Source organism: Myodes glareolus, chromosome X, assembly GCF_982192425.1.
Source record: "Myodes glareolus chromosome X, mMyoGla1.1, whole genome shotgun sequence".
Classification (NCBI taxonomy): Eukaryota; Metazoa; Chordata; class Mammalia; order Rodentia; family Cricetidae; genus Myodes; species Myodes glareolus.
Genome location: NC_142053.1, coordinates 130,588,964 through 130,611,206, shown reverse-complemented (window position 1 = coordinate 130,611,206; position 22,243 = coordinate 130,588,964). Strand labels below are relative to the sequence as shown.

At 39.2% G+C, this 22,243-nt stretch overlaps 1 protein-coding gene across 2 annotated transcripts in view; it reads left to right on the top strand.

The window, feature by feature from the left end:
- Positions 1 to 481: 481 nt before the first annotated feature.
- Positions 482 to 22,243, top strand: part of Bmp15 (bone morphogenetic protein 15) — a 54,744-nt gene continuing 32,982 nt past the window's right edge. The window contains exons 1-2 of one of the 2 annotated variants that reach the window (XM_085684437.2): positions 482 to 1,400; positions 4,234 to 4,799. In XM_085684437.2, coding sequence (XP_085540563.1) covers positions 1,079 to 1,400; positions 4,234 to 4,799 — 888 coding nt within the window. In that variant the 5' untranslated portion in view covers positions 482 to 1,078. Of the gene's footprint in view, positions 1,401 to 4,233; positions 6,708 to 22,243 lie in introns of those variants that run through there. The other variant, XM_048461454.3, reaches the window with a different exon arrangement.

Here is a 22,243-nt window from a genome sequence, read left to right as displayed (position 1 = left end):
CAAGTTTGTAACCTATCGCCCCTTTTAACAGAGCTGTTGCCCAAAGAAGCTTAAACCAATGGCCTAGGCCTGTTGCCTCCCATTAGGAACCTAGATCAGATAAACTCACCCAAATTCATCTTCCATTGCTTTGGGTTTCTCAGGGGAAACCTACTCACCACCTCCTATGGTAAACCAGAAAGTTCCAAGTTGGACTTCTCAAACTTAAATACATATTACAATCACCTGTGAACTGATAAAAAAAAAATTCTTGTGGCCTGGTCACATTCCAGACCCATAATAGCAGAATCCTCAGGAATGATACTCAGTCAGGTAGAACCTGACCAGCTGACTCCAATGTCGAGCCAGAATGGAAAAGCCCCAGCAAGGACTCTTCCTCAAGCTCAAGAAGCACACTCACACAGTGATTTCACGTTTTAGTGTTTGGAGGGACCTCTTGAAGCACCTCTGAGACCTTAGCCCCAGAGGGTTCGTGTTTGAGACTGGATCTAGGAGTATACATTCTCTTTCTTCTTTTCTTTCTCGTTTCTTTATTTCTTTATTTACATCCTGAGCAGGAATCATCCTAGATAGATTCACCGCAAGCCAGCAGCAAACCACGTTTCTGTGAACTGCTTCTCTAAGAGGCATAGAAATTGACTGGGACTAGGAAGCCTCTGTCTCTTTAAGGCCTGATTGAGGTATTGCCTTTAAATCTGTGGTAGCCCAGGGTAAGGCTGCTTCCTTTTAACCTAGTAGATTGGGTGCAGTCCAGGTTCCTGGAATGGGCCTCTCCTCGTAGGTTCCTTCAGCCTGTTTTGAGAAGTACTGTGTGGTTCCCACCAATGGAGAGTGGGAAGGGCATGCTGCCTTGGCCCACTTCTTCTTTCTCTTTGTTTTCGTGCCAAGAAGCCTAGTCAGGAGACTTGCTTTGGCCCAGAAGATTCTCCCACAGGAAGCAAGGAGGGTCTGCCAGCCGGTTTTTCTTTTGATTTCCTGCCCTGTCTTTGGTGTTTGCTAAACCAGGATGTGGAAGAGGTCAGAGTGATGTCCTTTGGACTTGAGTAGGAATCCGTTGACAAGCACCAAGCTTTTCAAGATGGCCATTCTCACAATTCTTAGAATTCTTTTTTGGGGAATGGTATTTTTTATGGAACACAGGATCCAAACAGCAAAGGCAGGGTGGCCCTCCATCACCCTCCTGGCTGACGACCTCTCGTTGCCCTTGAATCTGGATCTGGCCAAAGAAGCCCCTGGCAAGGGGATGAAGCCACGGCCCCAAGGATATCCCTTGAGGTATATGCTGAAGTTATACCAGCGTTCGGCTGACCTGCATGGGCATCCTAGGGAGAACCGCACGATTGGAGCTAAAATGGTGAGGCTGGTAAAGCCCTCAGCCAATGCAGTAAGGCCTCTAAGAGGTGAGTTCTAATGCCCTATACCATCTTCCAGGGACAGAAGAGGGGAAATGTGTAGACAGAAAGGAGGCTTAGTGTGTTGTCATTGATTGGTGAGCAAATCGTTTAGTCAAGCGTGGCTTTCAAAGGGTTGTAAGCTTATGAAAAACTGGCTTCAAGCCTATTTTGCATTTGAGCCACAACATAACATAAAAACATTTCCTTGGGTCCTACTGAGCAATCATTCCTGGGTTGCGGGACAAGTAAATACAGTAGGAGCCCCTGTGTTTTCTAAACTGTTATATCACTTAAACGAATTAAGAAATACCCAGCTGCCTTCTTGTAGAGGGCTATTTATGTGGTTGGTTGCTCTTTGAAGGCGAAGACTACAAGATAACGAGCTAGGAAAACCTGCATGGTCTCAGACAGGACAAATGCAACACCTGCTCTCATAGAACAACCGTTCTAACGGGGAGATAAATAAGCAAACTGTTAAATAATTGGAATTTGTGGCAAGTGAAGGGCCTTGGAATAGTAAACAGTAAAATCACCTCTTTCTGTAAGGGTTTCAGGAAAAACAGCTTTGAAGAAGTGATATTTGAGTTGAGGTCTGTAAGACATTATAACCGAGGAAACGAGAGCACCTGTTTAGGAGGAAGGACCACAAAGGCACAGAGGGCAAAACCAAGCATATCCTGCTTAAACAAGGGAAAGATTAGTGGGACTGGAGCCTTGTGGGAAATGTCAGGAACTGAGACTTATTAGAGACAGGGACTTGCAGGCCCTGAGAAAGGATTTGGGTTCATTACTAAGTGCGCTAGAAAACTGCGCAAATCAAGGTAATGTGAAGCTTAAAAAGAGTATGCTTAACCAGGCGGTGGCGACGCTTTTAATTCCAGCACTCAGGAGGCAAAGGCAGGTGGATCTCTGTGAGTTTGAGACCAGCCTGTTCGACAGAGCAAGTTCCAGGACAGGCTCCAAAACTACATAGAAACCCGTCTTGAAAACCCCAGAGAGAGAGAGAGAGAGAACCTAGGACTAAAACTACAAGGTTCTGACTGTGGGACAACTGGCATCTAGGGCTTGTAGAAGGATCCAGAAGTAGATGTCAAGTCCAGTCACACACGACGTATGAGTCATCCCTTCCCTTGAAAAGTTCTTTGCAGACCCTTCCTGGCTGAGGTTCTCAGCAGCCCCACCCTGCTTCAGGAAACACGTGATACCAAGGTCTGAAAGGAAAGGGCAGCTCCTCGGCAGACAGTTTGTTTGGGTGGGGTTCCTTTGCAGGGTGGGGCAAGTGGATGGGTGGACCTCTTGGAAAATTGTTAAAGGGGAATGTGGGATAACTTGAGGAAACAAGTGGCGTGGGTCTCCTTCCCCAGGAGGAAAGCTAGTGCTGCAAACTTGAGGGTGTGTTAGGCATGAGCTGGAATGGGAACTTCTGAAAATATTTTGAACACCAAGACATTAAAAGAACTTCTTTGTTGAAAGTGACTGTCTCCTTGAAGAATTTCAGGCTTACACATTCAGTGGAAAAGGAAGGTTAGGTGAATAATACATGGACACACTAAGATGTTCCAACACAAGAGAAGGTTTTACCCTGTGCTGTCTGATTTTTCTAGTCTACTCTTAACCTGTACCAGGAAAAGGAGAAGTTCAGAGTTCTGTAGACAGACACTTTTCGCTATTTATTTATTTGCTTATTTATTTTTGGAACCAGATTTGTTTTCAAGAATATATTCTGATCATGGTTTGGCCACAGGGTGTCAGCACTACAATTTGGATTAAAGCTTTTAAGCCTAGGTTGCATGCAGTTTGGGGCAGGCTTTTTTCCTATTTACTTATTTATTCACATTCGTTTGTTTGTTTAGGTTTTTTGAGACAGCGTTTCTCTGTGTAGCCTTGGCTATCCTGGAACTTGGTCTGTAGACCAGGCTGGCCTCGAACTCAGATCCACCTGCCTCTACCTCCAAGTGCTGAGATTAAAGGCTTGTGCTGCCGCCACCTGGCTGAGGCAGGTTTTTTTTTTGTTGTTGTTGTTGGTTTTTTTTACAAATAAGACTATTCATATAATCAAGGTTTATATTGAAATGGTATTTAAAGGCATGGTTGTAAAATGAATGGGTCAAACCCGAGGGAATATGGTAGACTGAACTGAAGGAAAAGATTCAGAAGCAGTTCTTGAAGTTGTGGAAAGCAGAGATACAAAGATGGTAAACACCCAGTTTAGTGGTTGATTCTTCCTGGTTTTGAAATGATGGTAGTCATAGCACCCACTATTAGATTTTCCCCCTAAAGCTATAGCTGTACAATGATGAGACATGGGAATACTTTCTTAATATATGGGTGTTTTGATGGTTTTTAATTGGTCACCTTTAATAGTCAACTAATAATATAATTGGTCTTCAATATATACAATATACACATTAAATAATTCTATATATCAGTTTTCAATGTTAATAATCCAAAAGTAAGACAGATTTATATTTACTATTAACAGACTTGGGTGCAAATCTTAAACTTACCAGGTGCTGGCTGCATGCATTCTTTTTCAATTCAGGGCCTGGACTGGTCATGCTGAGCTTCATCCCCAGCCTTTGCCCTGGTGTCCTTTGATGGTTTCTGTAAGCTTCATTGCCGTTATCTACAAAACAGTGCTAACAACTATCTCAGAAGACTGTTGAGTATGTTCTAAATGGTACTGGGAAGTGCTCCATAAATGATAGACTGTATTATAGCGAGTTAATTTCAGGGCTAGCTGTAACTATCAGTTTACATTTAGAAGTGTTATAAGGAATGTTCAGGTAAGAAGCAAGACTCTAATAATGGTGGGTCCTGTTCTTTCACGTTTGTGCAGGTCCCTGGCATGTACAGACCCTGGACTTTCCTCTGGCATCAAACCAGGAGGCATACGAACTAATCCGAGCCACCGTGGTTTACCGCCATCAGCTTCATTTAGTTCATTACCATCTCTCCTGCCATGTGGAGCCGTGGGTCCCCAAATGCCTGACCAAGCCCTTTTCTTCTTCTGAAATGGGTTCCTTCAAGCCGCCTCCCATGTCTAAAGCCTGGACAGAGATGGATATTACACACTGTGTTCAGCAGAGACTCTGGAATCGCAAGGGACGGAGAGTCCTTCGCCTCCGCTTCATGTGTGAGCAGCAAAAAGGCAGCGAGGTTCTTGAGTTCCAGTGGCATGGCATGGCATCCTTGGATGTCGCCTTCTTGCTGCTCTATTTCAATGACACCAACAAGAGCATTCAGGCTAAACTCACACAAGGCCAAGAGGAGTTAACTGATAGAGAATCTTCTCCTCTCATGCGGAGTGCCCGGCAAGCATGCAGCATTGCATCTGACGTCCCTTGTCATACTCAGGAACATGATTGGTCCGTAAATAACCAGTGTTCCCTTCACCCTTACAAGGTCAGCTTCCGTCAACTAGGCTGGGATCACTGGATCATTGCTCCCCGTCTGTACACTCCAAATTACTGTAAAGGAATCTGCAGTCGTGTGCTACCCTATGGTCTTAATTCACCCAACCATGCCATCATTCAGAGCCTTGTAAATGAACTAGTGAATCACACTGTACCTCAGCCTTCCTGTGTCCCTTATAAGTTTCTTCCCATGAGTATCCTTCTGGTTGAGGCAAATGGGAGTATCTTGTACAAGGAATATGAGGGCATGATTGCCCAGTCCTGTACATGTAGATAACTGGGAAGTTGCAGCTCTCTCAGCTTTCCTAAGGAACTAGAGAAGATAAAGTATTATTGGTGTTAAAGCTGACAGTGATCTACCCTTTCTACAGGCTCTATTCCTTATCGTAAAAATACAAATATTGCGCTTACACTTAAAATATACAAGCACTTTGAAGTCTATAAACTAAGTGCTAGGATCACGTCTTAATATTTTTAAAAAGTAATTTAAAATACCATGAAATAGTTATCTTTAGAGTTATTTAAACCTTTTCCCTTATTTGTGAGCTCCTCGACTTGTAAAAGAGAAAAGACTTTTCTGGGACTGGTAGCACAGCATGGATCAGTATGATTTAACTAGTCAAAGCCCTCAATACTTGGAAAAGATGTTTTTTGGAGATGTGCTGTTATGTCACTTTTATTGTGACTTTGGAAAAAACAAGACTGGTCCGTGTAGTAGAACACGTGGAGTCCTGGAAGTGACTTCATTCTAGGCTCACTTGTTTTGTGTGTCCAGCTGGACTCTTCTGGGCATGAGTCTCTGCAAGACAACCTTGTGGCTTGGGAGGAGATATAGAGCTCTCTCTGGGACTAACCGGAGTTTGTAATATGACTCCTTGAGTTTCTTTCCCTTTTGTGGTGCTGAAGCTAGTAAGCAAGTGCTCTGCCACTGTGCTGTATTCCCAGCCCAGCTTGACTCTCTATAATCCTTTACTGCATTTAAATGGTGGGACAATACTGCAAATAAATGATACTTTTCTTGTTAAAGAGAATCTTGAATGCTTTGGGAGAGACGGGAAAGAAGAAATTTGTCTTTTGTTATTTATAACTATGAAACAGAGATCTAGCCTAATCTCTGAGGGATAGGGCCAGAGGCTCCTCTGAATTTGTTCTCTGGGCAGCAGTCCTAGTAAGCAGCTTTCACTAATGTGCCCGGTAGAGAAACCCGGTATGTCTCAGTACTTGCATAGCTATTGACTTGTCTTATCACCGTTCTCAGTGGGAGAGGGCCTGATTTATGGGTGAGGGCATGCGCTTGCCACTGTTAATTCCTGTCTCTTCACACTTATCATAAGTTAACTCTGTTCATAATTAATTAATCCTTTCTCTACAGTTGCTACTCACTGGACTGAATATCTGGGGATCTATTCCTTAGCATCATTTGGTTCACATATCTACTTAGAATTCAGGCTTTACTACTCATCTCACCAGTATTCTCATGACAACCCAGGTTCCAGCAGCTGTGCTTCCTCTCTTCTCATAGCGGAGCATGCTTCCCTTAATATGCTGCAGTGCTGTTGTCTTCACTGAAAAAAAGACGGAGCTCCCTTTGAAGGTTTTACTTGTCTCATGACCATGTTCTCAATGACAAGAGCTGAAAAATCTGTCCTTTAATGAACACAAAAAGCTGAAATTTTTTTTGTGTGTGTGTTTCATGGAATACCCCGCTATTTATATATTTGTATGTTTATTTATATATTCATTTTCTTAAAGAATAAATGTAACATGTGTGTTTTGCATATAAAGTATAGTATAGTGATTTCAAACTGTATAAGAGTATGAAAGTTATGTTATGTAAGGTGGTTTGGGAAATCACGATATGTTGTAAGCTGAACTGGGAGAACGAATTGGGCTTCTCATTTACCTGTTTCTTCAGTGTTCCTAGGATAGGCATAAATACCCAACAACAACAACAACAAAGACTCCTATCCTTATGACTCCTGGATATCTTTGAAACTTCATGGGGAATTCATGATTAGTCCCTATTCATGAAGCTCTGAGTAGTCAAAATAACAACAAAAAACCCCACAGGCAGGATGGTGTCAGTTGTCAATGGTGTTATGAATTTCCTTTAAAAAAAGTATTGTTTCAATTGAGCACCTTATCTTCAAGTCTAAAGTAAAAGGCACGAGTCTTAAGCCTTCTTCTGAGAAAAAGGATAAAGGCTCATGAGTTGAGGAAGGTATATGGATACAAGATCTGCTTGTCCAGCTAACTGGTAAGGGAACATTGATGGGGAAGGAAAGTAGAAAAGTCCACTTTCTTCCCCAGAAGCACAAAGCAGGCTATATCATCATCTGAAGTGTGGATGCTAAAGGAATGTACATTTAAGCTTGCTTCTGACTCTGAGCTTTGTTGCATTCATTTTTCCCCTCTTTAGAAAATAGATTATTGCTGGGCAGTGGTGTGGTGCAAGCCTTTAATCCCAGGAGGCAGAGTCAGACAGAGCTCTGAGATCGAGGCTGCTGGTCTACACAGAAAATTCCAGGACAAACAGGGTTTTGGAAACAAAAATAAAATCCCCAAACAAAAGAAAATGAATTATTTTCTCCAAGATAGCATTATTGCAGTTTTCCCTTGTTTTACTCCTCCCAATTCCTCCCCACCTCCTCTCTTATCCAGATCCACTTCCTTTTTGTCTCAGAAAAGAATAGGCTTCTAAGAGATAATAAAATACAACAAAATGAAATATAAAAGATAAAAAAACTATCACATCAAAGTTAGACAAGACAAACCAACAGAAGGAAAAGAGCCCAAAGAGAAGGCACAAGAATCAGAGATTCAATCATTTTCCCATTCTGGAATATAACACTAAACTGAAAACCATAATATTTATGCTGAGGACATAGTACAGACCTGTGTAGGCCCTATGCAGGCCGCTTCAGTCTCTGAGTTCATATGAGCTTCATACGAGGGTCTTGTTCTCCTGGTGTCTTCCATCTTCTCTGTCTCCTACACTCTTTCTGCCTCTTCCTTCTTCCATGGGGTTCCCTGAGCTCTGAAGGAGAAATTTGCTGGAGACATCTCATTTAGGGCTAAATGTTCCAAGTTTTCTCACTCTCTGTAATGACTGGCTGTATGTCTCTATATATGTTCCCATTTGCTGCAGGAGGAAGCTTTTTTAGTGATAGCTGACTGAGGCACTCTTCTATGAGTATAGCAGAATATCATTAGAACTCAATACATTACTTTGTGGTAGTTCTTTTTTGTTATTTGCTTTTGTTTTGTTTTTTTTTTTTGGTGTTCTTTTGTTGTTGTTTGATTTTTAGATCATTATTATTTGGTCTTACCATAGGTCCCTGGTTTATCTAGTCTCGTGTTCTTGGTCACCCAAGCAGTGTTCGTATAGGTTCCATCTCGTGGAGTGGACCTTAAGTCAAATCAGATAGTAGTTGGTTATTCCCATAATCTTTGTGCCACATTGCTCTAGCATATCTTGCAGGCAGGACACAATTATTGATCAAAGGGTTTGTGACTGACTTGATGTTTATGCTACCGTTTAGGTAGCCTGCAGAGTACCTTCCTGTACCAAAGACGCTAGAAAGTATGGGTGAGGGCTTTATGTAAGCTAGAATTCTCATGTTCAATTGATTGTCTTTAGCAATGGGGCCTTGATGTCACTTCATAGAGAGGAGCCTATTGCCTTTGCAAAAGCATGGGTTGTTTAGAGGTCTCATGGGACCTTCTTTGGCTAACAACTCAATTAGATATAACCCAATCCTGGTACTGGAAGCTTCATTTGGTGACAAGAGATGTCCACTTGAGACTCTGTCTCCCTCATTATTTGGTGATTTCATGTAGATTGCTTTAATATATTTATATATTTTAGGAAGGTTCTACTTTTTCAGTTTCATGCTACCACTCAAAGTCCCCTTAATTTTAGCTTTTTTGCCTTGTATTCTATCCCTCAATCCCTCCCCATTTGATCTTCCAATTCCAGAATCCCCATCTGTCCATTGTTATCTACTTTATTCCCATTTCTTAACAAGACCTATTGTTCCTATGTTCCATATTGACCAATATTCCCTCTTGTACCTTACTCTATACCTACCCTCTGTGGTTGCACAGACTGTAGCTTGGACATTTAACTTAAAAATTAATATCCACTTATAAGCAAGCACATATCATATTTGTCTGAGTGTGGGTTACCTTAATCAGGATGATTTTTTCAAGTTCATCTCTTTCCCTATGAGTTTCATGATTTTTTAAATGGCTGAGTAATGCTTCATTTTATGTAAATGTACCAATTTTCTTTATCCATTCTTATGCTGAGGGATATCTAGGTTGTTTAAAATTTCTGGCTATTATGAATAGAGCAGCAATAAACTGCTCTATTCATAACAAGTGTCTCTAGGGTAAGAAAATAGTCTGGGCGTATCCCCAAGAGTGGTATAGATGGAACTTGAGGTAGATCAATTGTCATCTTAGGAACTGATACACTGATTTCCATAGTGTCTGTACAGATTTGCAGTCCAACCAACAATGGATGAGTGTTCCATTTGTTCCACATCTTCTCCAGAGTGAGTTGTCACTTTCTTTTATTGGTCTTAACTATTCTAAAGTGTTTAACATGAAATCTCAAAGTAGTTTTGACTTGCATTTCCCTGGTGGCTAAGGATGCTGAACATGTGTGTTTCTCAGCGATTTAAATTTCCTCTTTGGAAAACGCTGTTGAAATCTGTACTCCATTTAAAAATTGGATTATTTGTTTTCTTGATATCTAGTTTTTTGTATTCCTTATGTATTTTGATATTAGCCTTCTATAGGATGTGTAACTGGTAAAATCTTTTCCCATTCTGTAAGCTGATGCTTTGTCTGAATGACTGTGTCCTTCGCTGTGTAGGTTTTCAGTTTCATGAGGTCCCGTTTATTATTTGTTGATTTTACTTAGTGCCTGTGCTAAAGGTGTTCTGTTCAGAAAGTCTTTTCATGTGTCAATGAGTTCAAAGATATTCCCAGCTTCCTGTACTATCAGGTTCAGTGTATCTGAGTTTATTTTTTGTTGTTGTTGAGGTCATTGATCAATTTGGAGTTTAGTTTTGTGTAGGGTGGTAAATATGGAACTCTTTTCATTCCTCTACATACAGGTGTCCAGTTTGACCAACACAATTTGTTAAAGATTCTGTCTTTTCTTCAGTGTATATTTCTGCATTCTTTATAAAAATCAGGTGCCCATATGTGTGCAGGTTTATATCTGGCTCTTCAATTTGATTTCATTGATCAATGTGCTTGTTTTTACACCATTACTGTTTTTACTCCTATAGCTCTGTAGTATAACGTGAAATCAAGGATGGTGATATCTCCAGCAGTTCTTTTATTATTCAGAATTGTTTTAGTTATACTAGCTTTTTTGTGTTTCCATATAAAGTTGAGCACTGTCCTTTCAACATCTCTGAAGAATTGTATTAGGATTTTGATGGGGATTGAATTGAATCTTTAGATTGCTTTTGGTAAGATGAACATTTTTGCTATGTTATTCCTATAAATCCATGAGCATGAGAGATCTTCCAATGTTCTGATATCATTTTCTATTGCTTCCTTCAATGTCTTAAAGTTTTTTTTTTATTGTACAAGTCTTTGGTTTGAACTACCCTAAGGTATTTTATATTATCTGAGGTTATCGTGAAAGGTGTTGCTTGCTTGATTTCTTTCTCAGTAGTTTGTCATTTGTATATAGAAGGATTACTGATTTATATGACTTAATGTTGTATCTACTACATTGCTGAAAGTGTTGATCATTTGTAGGAGTTTCCTTGTGGAATTTTCGGGCCACTTCTGTATACTACATCATCTGCAAATAAAGATACTTTGACTTCTTCCTCTCCAATTCATATCTTCTTTATCTCCTTACTTTGTCTTATCCTTACTTTGTCTTATTGCTCTAGCTAAGACTTTAAATACTATATTGAATAGTTATGGAGGGAGTGGACAACCTTGTCTTGTTCCTGATTTTAGGGAATTTGCTTTGAGATTCTCTTCATTAAAGTTGATTTTGGCTATGGGCTTGCTGTTTATTATGTGTCTCTTGTATCCTTAACATATCCAGGATTTTTATGATAAAGGGATGTTGAATTTTGTCAAAGGCCTTTTCTCTAATAATATGATCATGTGGTTTTTGTCTTTCAGTTTTCTTAATGGTGGATTACATTTATTCATGTACAATTTGAACTATGCCTGTATCTTTGGGATGTAGCCTACTCAATCATGGTGTATGATCTTTCTGATGTGTTCTTGGATTCAGTTTGCAAGTATTTTATTGAGTTTGTTTTCATCTATGTTCATAAGGGAAAGGGAGCTGTATTCTCTTTGTTTGGCCTTATGTGATTCGAGTGTCAGGGTAACTGTGGATTTATAAAATTAATTTGGCGATATTCCCTCTGTTTCTATTTTACAAGATAATGTGAGGAGGAGTATTTTCATTACTTCTTCTTTGAAAGTCTGGTAGAATTCTGCAATAAAACCATCTGGCCCTTGTTTGGTTGGTTGGGAGATTTGTAATGACTGTTTCTATTTCATTAGGTGTTATAGGTCTGTTCAAATTGCTAATCTTGTATTGATTAAATTTTGATAAACATTATGCATTGAGATAATTATCTATTTCTTTTAAAGTTTACAATCTTGTGGAGCACATCTTCTTTTAATCGATCTTATTGAGCTCTACATTTTTCTCTGCTCCCCTCCCTGCCTCTCCCCTCCCCTTCAACCCTCTCCCATGGTCCCCACGCTCCCAATTTACTCAGGAGATCTTGTCTTTTACAACTTTTTAAGGTATATCCTTATGACTCTCTGGATTGCAATGGTGTCTTGTTTTGTCCCCTTTCTAATTTTGTTAATTTGGATATTCTCTCTTTCTGTCTTTTAGTTAATTCAAGAAAACTGATTTTCTCAAAGAACCAATTGTTTATTTCATTGACTCTTTGTCTTGTTTTTGTTTGTTTCTATTTTATTGATTTCAGCCATGATAGTGATTATTTCTTGGCATCTACTCTTTGGGGTGTGACTTCTTTCTTTCTTTTCTTGATCTAGAGTTTTTAGGTGTGTTTTTATGTTGTTAGTATGAGATGTCTCTAATTTTTTATGTAGACTCTTAGTGCTATGAACTTACCTCTTTAATCTGCTCTTATTGTGTCGCAAAACTTTGGGTATGTTGTGTATTCATTCTCATTCAATTCTAGGAAGTCTTTAATTTTTCTCTTTATTTCTGTGACCCATTTTCCATTCAGTAAAGAGCTATGCAGTTTCCATGAGTCTGTAACGTTTCTGTTATTTTTGTTGTTGTTATCCAGCTTTAATCCATGGTGGTCAGAGAGGATGCAGGGATTATTTCAATTTTCTTGTGGAGACTTGCTTTGCGTCTGAGTATGTCGTCAATTTTGGAGAAACTTCCACAAGCTGGTGAGAAGGTATATTCTTTTGTGTCCAGTTGAAATGTTCTGTAAATATCTGTTAGGTCCATTTGCTTTATAACATCAATTAACTCCATCATTTCTCTGTTTAGTTTTTGTCTGTAAGACCTGCCTATTGATAAGAGTGGGGTATTGAAGTCTCCCACTCACAGTGTGTGAGGGTCAATAAGTGATGTAAGTTATAGTAGTGTCTCTTTTACAAACTTGGGTTCCCTTCTGTTTGGGGAATAGATGTTAAGAATTGTGATATCCTCTTGGTAGATTTTTCCTTTGAGTATGTAGTGTCCTTCCCTATCTCTTATTAGTTTTTGAAGTCCATTTTGTCAGATATGAAAATAGCTTCACCAGCTTGCTTCTTAGATCCATTTGCTTGGAACATCTTATTCCATTCTTTTACCCTGAGGTGACCTCTCTCCTTTATATTGAGGTTTGTTTCTTGGATGCAGCAGTATGATGAATCCTGTTTTCATATCCGTTCTGTTAGTCTGTGTCTTTTTATTGGTGAATTGAGATAATTGATGTTCTGAGAGATCAATGATCAATGGTGTTGATTCCTATTATTTTGTTGTCATTGGTGGTGGTGGTATGTGGTGTGTGTGTGTGTGTGTGTGTGTGTGTGTGTTTCCCTTTTTTGACTTTTTATGGTGTGAAATTTTTATTCTCTGTGCTTTCTTAGGTATAGTTAATCTCTTTAAGTAGGAGTTTTCTTTCTAACACCTTCTGTAGTGATAGATTTATAGACAGGTATTGTTTAAATCTGATTTTGTCATGGAATATTTATTTTTCTACTTCTATAATGGTTGAAAGTTTTGCTGGTATAGTAGTCTGGACTGACATCTGTGGTCTCTTAGAGTCTGCAGCACATCTGTTCAGGCCCTTTTGACTTTTAGAGTCTCCTTTGAGAAGTCAGATGTGATTCTGGGCTGCCTTTATATGTAACTTGGTGGTTTCCATTGCAGTTTAAAAATATTATTTATTATATATAATATTCTTTATTATATATAATATTCTTTATTATATATATTTATTTAGTGTTTTGATTATTTATGATATGATGAGGGGACATTTCTGAAATGATCAATTTGGTCTTCTGTATGCTCCTTATACCTTTATATGTATCATTTTCATTAGGTTAGGAAAATTTTCTTCTTTTCTCCTATGAGTTTGTTGAAAATATTTCCTGTGCCTTTGATCTGTGTTTCTTCTCTTTCCTATTATCCTTGTATTTGATGTTTTTCTACCATCACAGATTTTCTGGATGTTTTGTATCAGTAGTTTTTTTAATATTTAACATTTTCTTTGACTGATGTGCCCACTTCCAGTTTGTCTTCAATGCCTGAGATTCTTTCTTCAATCTCTTGCATTCTATTGAAGTTTGCCTCTGTGGTTCCTTTTTGAGTTCCTAAATTTTCATTTCTAGATTTCCCTCAGATTGGGTTTTTTATTGATTCTATTTCCACTTTCAGATCTTGAATGGTTTTACTAATTTTCTTCCATTGTCTGTTTATGTTTTCATAGATTTCTTTAAGGTATTTGTTCATTTCCTCTTTAAAGACCTCTATAATATTCATCAAGACTGTTTTAAGGTCTTTTTCTTGGAGTTCAGATTTACTGAGATATTCAGAGCCTGCTGTGGTAGGGTTTCTGGGCTCTATTGGAGACATATTGTCCTGTCTGTTATTAACTATCTGTTTTATGCTGGAGTCTAGGCATCTGGGATTGGAAAGATTGTAATTCCAGTTGCTGATATCTGGGCATGTCTTTTTTGGGTGGATGTTTTGTTCTGTTGTTTCTGTTGCCGTCTCTGGTTCTTAGGAGAATGTGATGGCTGTTTGTTATCTGGTAGGAAATTTTTCTGAGTTCCTGATAAGTGTGGGCATGGGAGGATGTGTTCCAGGTAAAATGTGTTTTTGGATATTGGAGCCTGAGAGTAAGGAATGAGGGTGGTCTGAGGATGTGTGAGGGGATTAACTGGAGGGAGAAAAGCATGGCATTCCACCAGGTTCTGCTTAGTTATCCTCCCAGGAAAGGGACCAGAGTAAGGAGAGTCCACAGCAGAAGGTCTGCTCTAGACTTGGAGATGAGAATAGAGGACTGCACCCAGAGGAATGGAGGGAGAGGTGAAGATCTGCAGTTAGCCTACTTGCTTCCCTTATCAGTGGTCTGTGGATTCCCAGAGGATGCCTCCTGGAGTTGGAGGCTGGGACAAAGCAATGGGGTGGGAAGTTTGGAGGAAAAGATCTGTGTGGTGCACAGGAGATGGGAACAAGAGGGGAAACGAGGCTGCATCAAGTATTCTGCTGCAGATCTAAAGATAATAGGAGGTTATTGGATTTGGAGGAGCAGAAGGAAAGATGAAGATCTATAGTCTGCCCACTTGTTTCCCTGACCAGAGTGGCATTTATCTTATATCTTACATTTATATGACATCTAATTCTGGAGAATCAGGAAAACTTTGTCTTCAGTTGCACCAAGTATTTGGGTGCTAAATCATTTATCTTCAGTTGCATCAAGTATTTGGGTCCTAAAGCATGTAAAATAATATTTCATCTACGTACTGTGGTATGAGTGAGAGAGGTATCAGCTCCAATTCAAATGAACTTTAATTGATGCACCATAAAAGTCACCATATTTTCTTTAATTCTGATAGTTTTGAATGCCTGAAGGTATGAAAATACCACTACAGTTCAGTTTTGCCATAAAAAGAAATCCCATGAGCATTACCAGTGAATCCTAGTTCCTCCTTTATCACAGCTCCAAGTAACTACTAATCATTTTGGGAATGTGTGTTTGTGTTTGTGTACATGTTCCTGCGCATACACTATAAATGCATACATGTTCATGTGTCTGTGTCTAAATATGGTGTTCAGTGGTCAAATTTTGCTGTTACTCTTCTGATGCCATCCACCTTGTCTTTTGAGATAGTCTCTCACAAAGATCTGGATAGGTTGTCTTTGCCTACCTAGCAATAGAATTACAAGTGCCCACCTCCTTGCTTTTTTTGTTTATGCTAGAGATTTAATTCATGTCCTCATGCTTACAAGGCAAACAGTTTAATGACTGAGCCATATCCCCACCACTGTTGTACTTTCTTTGGTGAATTATGAATATTTATATAATTATATCATATTTGACTTTTGTGACTTTCTACTTGACACCAGTATAAATGGATAAAACCCTAAATAAAATATCAAGCAAGGGTAATGCTATGTAGGAGTATGACAACTAATTGTTTGTAGGAATATGAAATGGTACAGCTGCTTTGGCAGATAGACTGACAGTTTATTACAAAATTAAACTATAGTCTCATAACAATATGACAATCATACTCCTTGATATTTATTTAAATGAGTTGACAACTTATGTTCAAATAAGAACGTACACATGAATGTTTATAGTATATATAAAATTGCTAAAACTTGAAAACAACTAAGATGTTCTTTAATAGAAGAATGGATAAATTCTGGGCCATATACATAATGAAAAAATATCAATTCGTGAAAAGCTATCAAGCCATGGGAAAGCATGAGAGAACTCTGAATGCAAACGGTAATAGAATCAAGTATGAATGACTTCGTGGTAGTACTATGATCCCAGCACTTGGAGGCAAGAATATTTCTATGAATCTGGGAACAGCTGGAGCTATATAGATTCAGGTCACCTTATGAGACCTAAAAAAAAAAAAGGAAAGTCTTAAAGGTCTGCATACAGGCAATTGATAGCTTCTCAGAGGAGAGTCAGTTTTCTTTAAGATTATTGACACTGGTAAGCCAACCATGCTCCACTTGGAAGGCCATGCATCCAAGAATATATGGGCAGTATAAATTGAACTTAATAGGTGAAAAAGAGAACACAAAGTTGTGTGAGGGAGGGAGGTTCCAGTGGAGGAGCTGGGGAAGAAATGTATATGTTCAAAACACATTTTATGAAATTCTCTATGAACTAATTCAGATTTAAAAATCTTATATACTAAGGGCTGGAGACAGCTCAGTGGTTAAAACACTCTCCATACACATACAAAACACCTTTAGTTCAAATCTACAAAATCCATGTAAATGCCAGATGGAAATGGTGGCCTGCCTGTAATTCCAGAACTCAAATGGTAGAAACAGAATCCCCAGAGTAAGTTGGGTAGCTAAGATAGTCTGCATTAGTGGGCTGTGGGTTCACTGAGAGAACTTAACTCAGTGAGTAAGGTAGAGTGATCTAGAAAAAATTCTGAATACTGTGAGCTTTCCTATGCTTGTGTGCACATGTATACCCACATGTTTGAATACATGTACATGCCTACCACACACAGGCAAAACCCAGCCACATATAACACATGACCAAGGATTCCATTCACATGCCACTGGGAACAAGGCAAAACTATAAAGACTGAAAAAATTGTTGCAAAAGATGTGAGCAAGATGGGAAATATTAATACATATTATATAAGGGAATTTAGGGCAATTAAACTGCATTGTGCTATAATAGTAGGTACATGCTATATATCTATCAAGCCCCATAGGAGGACTAGATGAACCCTGCTGTAAACCCTGATGTAAAGCACCAACATTACTAAAGCATCAGTAGACTCATAAACTAACAACTGGATGGCTCAGTAGCCAGATGTTAATAATAGGTGAAAGCTGAGGCACTGAGTGAAGAGAAGAGCTATACATGTGAATTCTCTTTAAACAAAAACATACTTTAAAAAATATTTATTTCTATTTTTTCATTAAAAACTTGGAAACACTCTGGAGACAGAAATAGGCAAGTTCCAGGACAACCAGGGCAGTTGCACAGAGAAACCCAGTCTCGAAAAACCAAACAACCAAAAAAAAAAAAAGACACACTAAAATAATCTTAAATCCACAAATGTATATGAACATATATCAACTATCACACAATGTGTACATGATACATGCTAGAACTAGAATTACTAAGCCTAAATTCTGGCAGGTTGTCTTGTGTTGATTCATGGGCTAACTAGGCACTAGAAGGATTCTGAAGCCGAAATTTTGTGAAAAAGCCTTAGCCTAAGGCCTACAGAGTCTGGACTGGAACCTGTACTTTTATGACTGGTCCTAGAACCTTGGTCTGTGGGAGTTGGCCTAGAATAAGGACCAATGGGATATATCTGAACCATGTATAACACTAGAGCTTATAGCCAGCCTTATGCCTAGACAAGTATGGAGCCTGTAGGTGATTGTCCAAAACCTGGGACCACAGATGCTAGGCTGGTGCTTGTAGCTGTGCACACTGGCCTATAGTCTGGAGGTGTAGGGATGGCCTGTATCCTGGATCAATAGGGGCCAGGATGCAGTTTGAAGGTTAAGTGTACAGAGATTGTTTAAGTAGTTAAATGTGTGAGGATTGGCCTGTGCCATGTGTCCTCAGAGTCTAGCCCAGTCCTTAGAGTCAGTTCTCTATTTCTACCATGGACTCTGGGGATTGAACTCGTGCCATCAAGCTTGCACAGTAAGCACTTTTACTCACAGAACTCTCTCTCCAATTTGGAGTGGATCTTTTACAAAATAATTATTAACCTATATTAGTTGTATCAATTAAATGGGATTCACTATGCTATCTCCATGTATTATGTCAATACATCCTTTTATTACTCTTGAGCCCCTCTCCCTATAGCACCCCTCTTTGTCCTCAAAAGATCCCTCTTAAAGAGGGTGAATATGATTAAAAGCTGTTAGCAAATTCTCAAAGGACTAATAAAATCCTTTAGAATCCCTATTTTAAATTTTTGATTTTATTATTCTCTCATCATATTCTGACTGCAGTTTCCCCTCCCTCTCCTCTCCCTCAGATCCACCACCTCCTCTACCTCCCCTCAGAAAAGAGCAGGCCTCCCAGGGACATCAACCAAACATGGCATAACAAGCTACAATAAGACCAGACACATACCTGGGTTGTCTCATCTCACCTCCTTCCTTGCTTTACTGTTAATAGGGCTGGTCTTGTGTGAACCCAGTGAAGGTAACTACTGTGGCTGTGGATTAATGATTGCAATAGAATGACATTTTGTAGTCTTTCACCCTATCCTCCTGCTTTTATATTCAACCTCCTCTTCTACTCTGTTGCTGAGCCTTACAGATGGTGGCACAAATGCCTTGTTTAGGACTAGCACCATAGCTATTGCTTATTCTCTGCATTCTGAACTGCACTCTCTACATTCACCATCATTCTTTGCAAAGACAGGTCTCTCTGATTAAGGCTGGGAGCAGCCTTGTCTATGGATATAAGCAAAGGTATTTAGAAGGCAGTTAGATGGTATTCCAGTTTAAACAGCAGTAATACATTCCCTGTCTCAGCCTACAACTTCCCCAAATCTGGGTGGTTAGTCAGGCTTACTATACCAGGCATGGGTTGCCCCTCTCCTCATGGAATATGTCTCACAATCAATCAAAGGACAGTTGATTACTCCCATCATAGGTTACCATTTTGGTAAGTCAAAATTATTAGCATGTGACATCCCTCTGTCAAGGGGGAAGACAAAGCTTTAGGTAAGCCAGACAGAACGTGGCTTAGATAGCAGACCCCAGTCTGAAGCAGCTCCTGCTCTCTTTCCAGTGCAGGAAGAATCTCCAAGGATTGTAATGGTAGCTCTGTACAAGCTGAGTTTACTGCTAGTGGTTTGCAATGAAAAGAAAAGTGGGTTAATTATTTTTTATTTTTCTTCTATTATTTAGTATTATACTTAAGTGTCTCTTAGTTCAGGCCTCTAATACAAACTTCAGTATTTTGTAGTACTTTGACAAATGTTTTCCTTTCACAGTTTGGAAGCTAGAAGGTCAAGATTAAGATGCAGTGTCTTCGAAGAATTTGTTCCTTCCTCACTGACAGTCACTTGCAAGATGTTCCCTCACTACTGTATAGTAGAGCACTCTGGCCTCTTCCTACACTTCATCTTAGCTAAAAGACTGGCATACTGTTTTTCCATCTTACTATAAGGCAGTGATTGCATCATGGGTGCAAGACATTACCTTTAAAGGTCCCATTGTACCTGATTACCTTCCACAGGCACTGCTTTTAAATGCTATCGTCTTGGGGGATGAGAAATAGGTAGACACAAACAGTCTGCAACAGGATATATGATAAAATTCTCACAGTTGCATAATTTCCTGAGGGGTCACCTCAGTATGGAAAGGAAGATGTCGTGCTAGTGAGAAGTATGTTTATTTTTCTGCCTCTCATGAACATATTAGAGTTTAAAGCCTCTAAGTATTATTAGCAGAATAAGTCTCCATAGCTGAAGATGTAAACTATAGCTCTTGTCTATTGGAGCTCTTTGATAAAAGGGAAACAGCATGTGATGAGATGCAATCTCTGGAATGACATTTACTTTTGGACTTATTAAAACAATTTTTAATTTGCTAATGCATGCTCAGAATCTGACCCTTAGAGGCTAATGATTTTCTGGCTTAAAATGGATATTTTTGGATAGGTCAAATGAATTGACAAGAGCATTTATATATCCCTACATGACAGTTGCATGTGTGCTACACCTGACTGCTTCTACAACACCTTGACTTTGCTCCTGGTTTTCTTAGGCACTAGTAATTCACAAACGAAAATTAGCTGGGCCTCACTTTAAATATCAACTTTAAGTTGATATTTCCTGTTGCAGATTATGTATTTCAACTTGCCCAAGAACTGCGCAGAACTGAATGAAGACATAAGCTCAACCAACAAAATTCTTCCTCAGACTCCACTGCATGTATAAATCTCTCTGTGGGGTTCTAGACTATAAAAACAAAACCAGGCTGGGCGGTGGTGGTGCACGCCTTTAATCCCAGCACTAGGGAGGCAGAGGCAGGCGGATCTCTGTGAGTTCGAGACCAGCCTGGTCTACAAAAGCTACAGAGAAACCCTGTCTCGAAAAACAACAACAACAGCAACAAAGCAACAACAACAACAACAACAAAAAAGCCGTCCTCAGTACTGGCCAGACTTTATACATTACTTGCAGACGCCCATAAGAAAGGACTTGTATTAATGTCACATTCATATTCTTTTTCTAGGAGGTGTGGCACTATGTTGCTCAGGCTGACTTCAAACTTCTGGGCTTAAGCAATCCTCCTGCCTCAGCTTTCTGAATTGCTGAGATCACAGGTACTTGCTCCTAACTGAAGCCATAATTTCTGATCCAGAAGTGAACTGTACTTTTTTTCTTTTTTGACTGACATAATATTTATACATAATTTTGAAGCACGCTGTGATATTTTGACTCATGTGTGCATTGGGTAGTGATTAAGTTAAGAAACTGGCAAGCAATCACCTTAAAATTTTATCATTTCTTACTCAAATTCTTCCCTTCTCTTTTGTTAATGATAATCACCTGCTATATCATAAAACATCAAAACTGACTTTTTCAATCCAGAAATAATATTGTACCAATGAACAGCTCTTGGATGATTTAATAATTACATTCAGGAAGATGAGATTGGAGGCCTATCTCTCATCAGTGATGAATATCAGCCCAAAATAAATTAAAGCTTTAAATTTAAGATCCAAAGTAAATTTTGTTTTCAATTCATGATTTCTATTTAAGCTTACCAGTTATGAACGGATAAATTTCAGCAAGTGTGAGCCAGCCCCTAACTCCTGGCAGATTGAATTCTTGACCCGTTGACAGGAGTGCCTCCTCCTGTTGATTATTATGTTCCACTTTCTTGATTAATTACACTTTTCAACAGATATCTGATAGCATGGCATTATTTCCTTCACCTTTCTCCTGGCACACAGCTTTAAAAGCCAGTTCAGTTAATTCAGGTGGTCATAGAAAGGGACTTAGCTCCTCGAAGATTCTAACTTGGATAAATGGTCAGGGGGAAAAAAGAGCTGCGAGATTATGGAAACCCATTTTGCTTTCTTTTCTGGAAAATGGATTATTTTTGTCATATAGTATATCATGCTTATGGATTCCCCTCTATATTAGTTAGGATTCTCTAGAGCAACAGATCTTAGAGAATTAATTTCTCTCTCTCTGTCTGTCTGTCTGTCTGTCTCTCTCTCTCTCTCTCTCTCTCTCTCTCTCTCTCTCTCACGCGCGTGCGCATACACACACACATACCCCGAGGATTTATTAGAATGACTTACAGGCTGCAATCCAGCAATCCAACAATGGCTGACTGTGAACAAAAAGTCTGAGAATCCAGGAGTTTCTCAGTCCACAAGGTTGAAAGTCTCAGCTGGTCTTCAGTAGATGCTGGAATCCTGAAGAAGTAGGCTCTGATGCAAGTGAAGAAATGAATTGCTAGCAAGGTGATGACAAGTAGGTAAAGAGCGAAAGCTTCTTTCTTCTGTGTCCTTACATAGACTTCCAGCAGAATATATGGCCCAGATTGAAGATGTGTCTTCTGCCTCAAGATCCAAATTAAAGATATGTGTCTTCCCTTAAGATCTGTATCAACAGTGTTTATCTTCCTATCTCAAAGGTCCTACCTCAAAGGTTCCTACTCTAACTCCTAATCCTAACCCACTAGAAGTGGGTTCCCCACTTCAAACCAAGCAAAAAAATTTCTCACAAGTATGCCCTCTATTTCTGGATTGTAGTTCATGCCAGATGTAGTCAAGTTGATAACCAAGAATAGCCATCACACTCTCCTTCTACACTTCATAGTGCCTCTCCACCTCCCCTACAATTTGGATCCACTCTTTTTCTGTTTCTCATCACAAAACAAATTCTTCTAAGGGATAAAAATGCAATATGATATAATAAGATAAAAACAAAAACCAAACACAGTGGAATGGGACAAAATCCAAGCAAACAGAAGCCCAAGAAAATGCACAAGAAAAATATAAACACAGAGACCCATTCATTCTTATACTCAGAAATCCCATAAAATTATGAAACTTGAAGCCATAATATATGTGCAAAGGTTAGAAAGGTTAGAAAAAAGAAAAAAGTAATTATTTTTAAAAAATCCCGAGACAACATTGTGAGATAAGAAACCTCCAATGATGCCATTGAGTTCATTTTCTGTTGGCC